The sequence below is a fragment of the Ptychodera flava genome (assembly GCF_041260155.1).
Source record: "Ptychodera flava strain L36383 chromosome 3 unlocalized genomic scaffold, AS_Pfla_20210202 Scaffold_25__1_contigs__length_14229661_pilon, whole genome shotgun sequence".
In the NCBI taxonomy this organism is placed as follows: Eukaryota; Metazoa; Hemichordata; class Enteropneusta; family Ptychoderidae; genus Ptychodera; species Ptychodera flava.
In genome coordinates this window covers 12773660-12778125 of record NW_027248279.1, presented here as the reverse complement: position 1 = coordinate 12778125, position 4466 = coordinate 12773660, and the positions used below count along the sequence as shown (strand labels likewise).

General features: G+C 41.9%; 1 protein-coding gene across 1 annotated transcript; it reads right to left on the bottom strand.

The window, feature by feature from the left end:
* Positions 1 to 255: 255 nt before the first annotated feature.
* On the bottom strand, positions 256 to 1479 carry LOC139125439 (uncharacterized). Its single transcript, XM_070691521.1, has one exon. The coding sequence runs from the start codon at positions 1477 to 1479 to the stop codon at positions 256 to 258; it is 1224 nt and encodes a 407-aa protein (XP_070547622.1).
* Positions 1480 to 4466: the final 2987 nt, after the last annotated feature.

Below are 4466 nucleotides of genomic sequence, written 5' to 3'. Positions count from 1 at the left end.
TCTTGAATTTCGTACGCCAATAAGTTTCTGCCCTCGACCACATTGTACCAAGAGAAAGGGTAGTGTATGTCCATCAAGGCCACTTCCCAGTTGCCCCGCAGAGAAATGTGTTTGGGTAATTTCACAGTGTAGCCTGTCACTGCATTGTCTGGGAAAACATCCATCGATGCATTGCTCGGTAGCGTCATGAAAAACGGATGTTCAGCCATGATGAAAGTGGGGTCAGACTGTGACTGTCCAGACAGAGTCACCCTCTTATAGTTTTGTCAGATCCCTGACCCAACTATTGAATTTGGATGGCCAACCATACCACTTGACCAGATATTCAGTCTTGCCCTTTCTCTTTCTTGTTTCGAGTATTTTTTCCACTCTGAAGACATTGTCATCTTTCTTGATGACTTTTTGTAGTTCTTGTTCATAGAAAGTACCTTCTAATTCCTCCTCATCAAAATCTTTCAGCTTGTAAAGAGGTGGTCGACTGGAGATCCTTCTCGACACAGTGAAGATTTCTTCTGTCCAATTTGGCAGATAACCTTTCTTGAACATACGTTTAGTTTTGCTGATTCTCACTTGTTCTCCCACACTGAATTTGAATTTCATCTTTGTCTGTTCATAGTCACTGTACAGAGTATCCAACACCTCTTTTTCATTGGTCTTGTTGACAGACGCTGGTTTTCTCTTGATGCTGCGATGCCAAGTGTTGTTGTAAGATTGCATTAGCTGAGGAAGCACTGATAGGTAGCTTAGGGTGTTGTTTCTGGTAAAGTACTTCCACATTTTAGTTTTCAGCGTACGATTGAAACGCTCAACCACAGAAGCTTTCGTTTCATTTCCGGTGGTGAAAAATTGAATGTCTTCACTCTTCAGAAATTTCTGAAATAGGTGGTTCACGAATTCTTTGCCTTGATCCGTTTGCAGTTTTTCTGGTTTTCGTCCAGTCTTCAAAATCTGTTGAAACGCTGCCACCAAAGTGGCCCCTCGTTTGTCTTTCAAGGGAATGGCCCAGGCATACTTGGATAAAATGTCAATGCAGGTGAGGATGTATCGGAACCCTGAATTGTATTTTGCTAGTGAACTGACATCAGCAAGATCAGCTTGCCACTGTTGATCCATTCCACCGACAATTACTCTAGCCCTTGGAAACTTCCACCTCACTGGTTTGTGTAATGTGTAAGTGTCCTGATGTTGCATCCATTCTCTCACTTTCGACGGTTCTGACGGGTGGTCTTTATTCCCTTCTCTTTTGCAGCACGGTAAACAGCATCGATTCCTCCAAAACTTGCGGAATGACTTGGATCGTAATACACCTGGCTGAGGTGCTGATCCAAGTCCGTCAATTTGGTCACAGGTTTCATGTTTGATGACTATAGATCCAGAACAGCAAGCACAGAGGCACCTCACCCGTTTGAGGACATCGCCAAGGGATAGAGAAGGTGGACAACACTCCATGACAAATGTCTCCTTTGGAATGACTATCATCGAATTGTCGAGTGATGTTTTAAAAGTTGAGCCAATTCCCTGTCATGGATGATCGATGTCGTGGTCTTGCAGCGGTTGAAGTGACAGGACGTATCTCCCTCCTTATCTTTTTCTTTTTAGCGGATGATTGTCCAGCAAACACTCCATGATCACCTTCTTCATCATCACCTCTTGGATGAAACAATCCTTTTGATTTTCGCTGAGACTGAATCCAGTTCCATCTTTCCTTGTTGCCAATCAGATCTTGTGGTACATTCATGTCAGACAGCACTTGGGCAAATTGTTGCCACCCTCTAGGAGTGAAAGTTTTCCTCCGACGTAAAGTGTCGTTGATGAGGTCTACCATATGAGTTCCAGGTAAGGGATTGCCATCATACATTAATTCCCCTTTCTCATTCCAATCCACGGAATCATGCTGTTTCACTTTCTGAAGGAGCAAGTGTGCTTTTCGTCGGAGGGATTTTGGCACACTTTCCATCACATCCTGCTCCACACTATCCGAGGGCTTTGGCTTGTCTATGTCTTCCTCTTCTGTGCTCTTATCTAAGGGAGACCATGAAGACGACACAGCGGTAGTGGTACCTGTGAAGTTTCAGAGGGGAGGATGCTGATTTTAACAGGTTCCTTCCTTTTATCAATGTAAGCCCTGTACTGCTGAAGAGTCTGTTGGTACAGTTTTGCCTTTTCATCATCGGTGATGTCTGTTCTTTCCAAGATTTGTTGCATTTCCCATATCAGAGAGGACAGCATCTTAGTCACTGGGTTTGTTGTTTGATTCTGCTGTAGTTGTATTGTAGCTAGTAATTCCTGTGGCACAAGTGCCATCTTCTTGGCATGTTCCATGGGCATGGTGACAATTCACTTAAAAAGGAGACTTCCCAACACAGACAGCACAGGCCCTAAGACGGCTGAGAGAAATCCACCCTTTTGCACAAGTATCTTCTTCTTCTTTGATGTAGAAACCTTTTATTGACAGTGTGCGAAGATGATGTTTGTATTTGCTCAATTTCTTCTTTTGAGCAGATGACAGTGGAACACTCCCCCGAAGAATGTTCAGACAACATTCACAGAGGCAATGGATTAAATCGTTACTGGCTCCCTCGATGATCCCCCTCTGTTGCTTTGGATTGCCCTGGCTAACACAGAGAGAAAATGAGCATGTTTCTCTCATTCGCTGAGACATGATGAAATGATGGCATTTCATCTCATCATGTCTATTTTATGTTTTCCTGACGTACACAAAGGCAGTCTCTCCCGGAAAGATGTTCGTGCGCAGGCGAAGGACTTCCGGTGTGTTGGGTTTCAGGTCAATGAGGGATAACCATAGGGTTCACGGGAGGCATCGGTGAAAGCTTCTTGGATGAAACGGGTGTGTCCTGGGTACATCTGTTTGGCTAAGTGAGTGATCTGTGATCCGTCTCTTGGATTTTTAAACAAGACCAGATAATGTGAATTCAGACTCATGGTTCGAGTCTCTCTGCCTTGATGAAACAGATTTTGTAAGATAAGCATGACAGAGAGATTACGATGATGAGAACCTTTGGTGAACGATGTAATTTGGTGAACAGATGTAATTCTCTTGTCATTTCCAGTTTCTGACATCAGATCATCAATAATCAATAAGTTGGATTGGTGAGGGGAAAATGTACTGTCCAACTCTTCAGGAATGCCTTCAACAAAATGAATGCTAGGGATAGGGCAGCCAGTTCCGTATAGGCAGGTTGGTATTCTCCATAGCACCAGACAATACGCTCTGGAGATGGAAAAATCATAGTTTCCCGTTCCTTCAGCAGTCGTTTGACGAATTCGGTTTTGCCAGATTGTGTGGGTCCACATATGAGAGCAGTGAACGGATGTTGTAGTCTTGCATCCATGATTGACTTGATTGATGTTGTTCAGACAGTAGACGAACATTTCGTATCAACTGGCACATCAGTTGATGAGTGTCAGATTGTCTGGTCAGTTTAAAAATCTGTGTCTTTCAACTTTATCTTCAATATTATGCACTTGTGTGAGATGATTTGCCAGTCTACCTGGGTAAGGACAGTTCTTTGCATTCGTGGCATGGTATACCAAGTTGACCAACTTGATCTTCACCGTGATGGGACTATTTGGTTGATTTCCTTTCAGTCAATCTCTCCATTCAGATCGATGTTTTCATAACATGAGACTGGCTTCCTTTTGAAAAATTTATCATAGATGATGTATGGCAGCACACACAAATACAGGAAGAACATAGGATTGGAGAAATCTCGATTATTGATGACCAGCTCCAAGAGTGTTTGCAGAATGAGACCCATCACGCAAATGAGTGTTAGGCTGAAATAGTACAAACTTATACTGGAAAGCTGAAGGATGTTCTCATTTCTTGACAGAGGGAGGGCGAAAAAAAAGGCCCGAGGGGCAAGAGGAAGTGTGATGTAACTCATTGACCAAGGGCAATCTTCTTCGCTGGCCCTCGGGCAGTGGGGCCTACTTTTTGGCCTTTGGGTGAAGTCTTGTGAAGAGACGACACACACACACATACAAACATACATACATGTTTACGCATTCAGCTAATGTTTATACACAAACATCAACAAATGAATTCAAACCAGTCTCTAAATTTGTTTAAATTAACAAAGTTGATTTGCGTTTATTACATTCCTTGACAAAAAAAAGGTTTAACCATACTTGTTTTTTTGTTTGTTTGTTTGCTGACATACAACATGCAAAAAAGACTTTGAAAGATGAAAATTGAAATCTACAGATAATTATGTTTTGAAAGAAAAAATTGAACAAACTGTTGGTCTGTCGTCTTTAATATTTAAAATTTAAAGGGGGAAAAATGTAACTTCTTGTCTCTTTTCATGCATTTGCAAATTCTCCAAATATCAAATACATACATTCCAAGACTTTGAAAGTGAATGAATTATACAACTCTAACAGATAGAATAATCAGAATACCATTGCCACAAAACTGATCAGGAAGATTTCAATTTTGTTTT

Bases quoted from the DNA above. Each gene is read 5' to 3' on its own strand.
- LOC139125439 (XM_070691521.1), bottom strand. From the start codon at position 1,479: ATGATAGTCATTCCAAAGGAGACATTTGTCATGGAGTGTTGTCCACCT.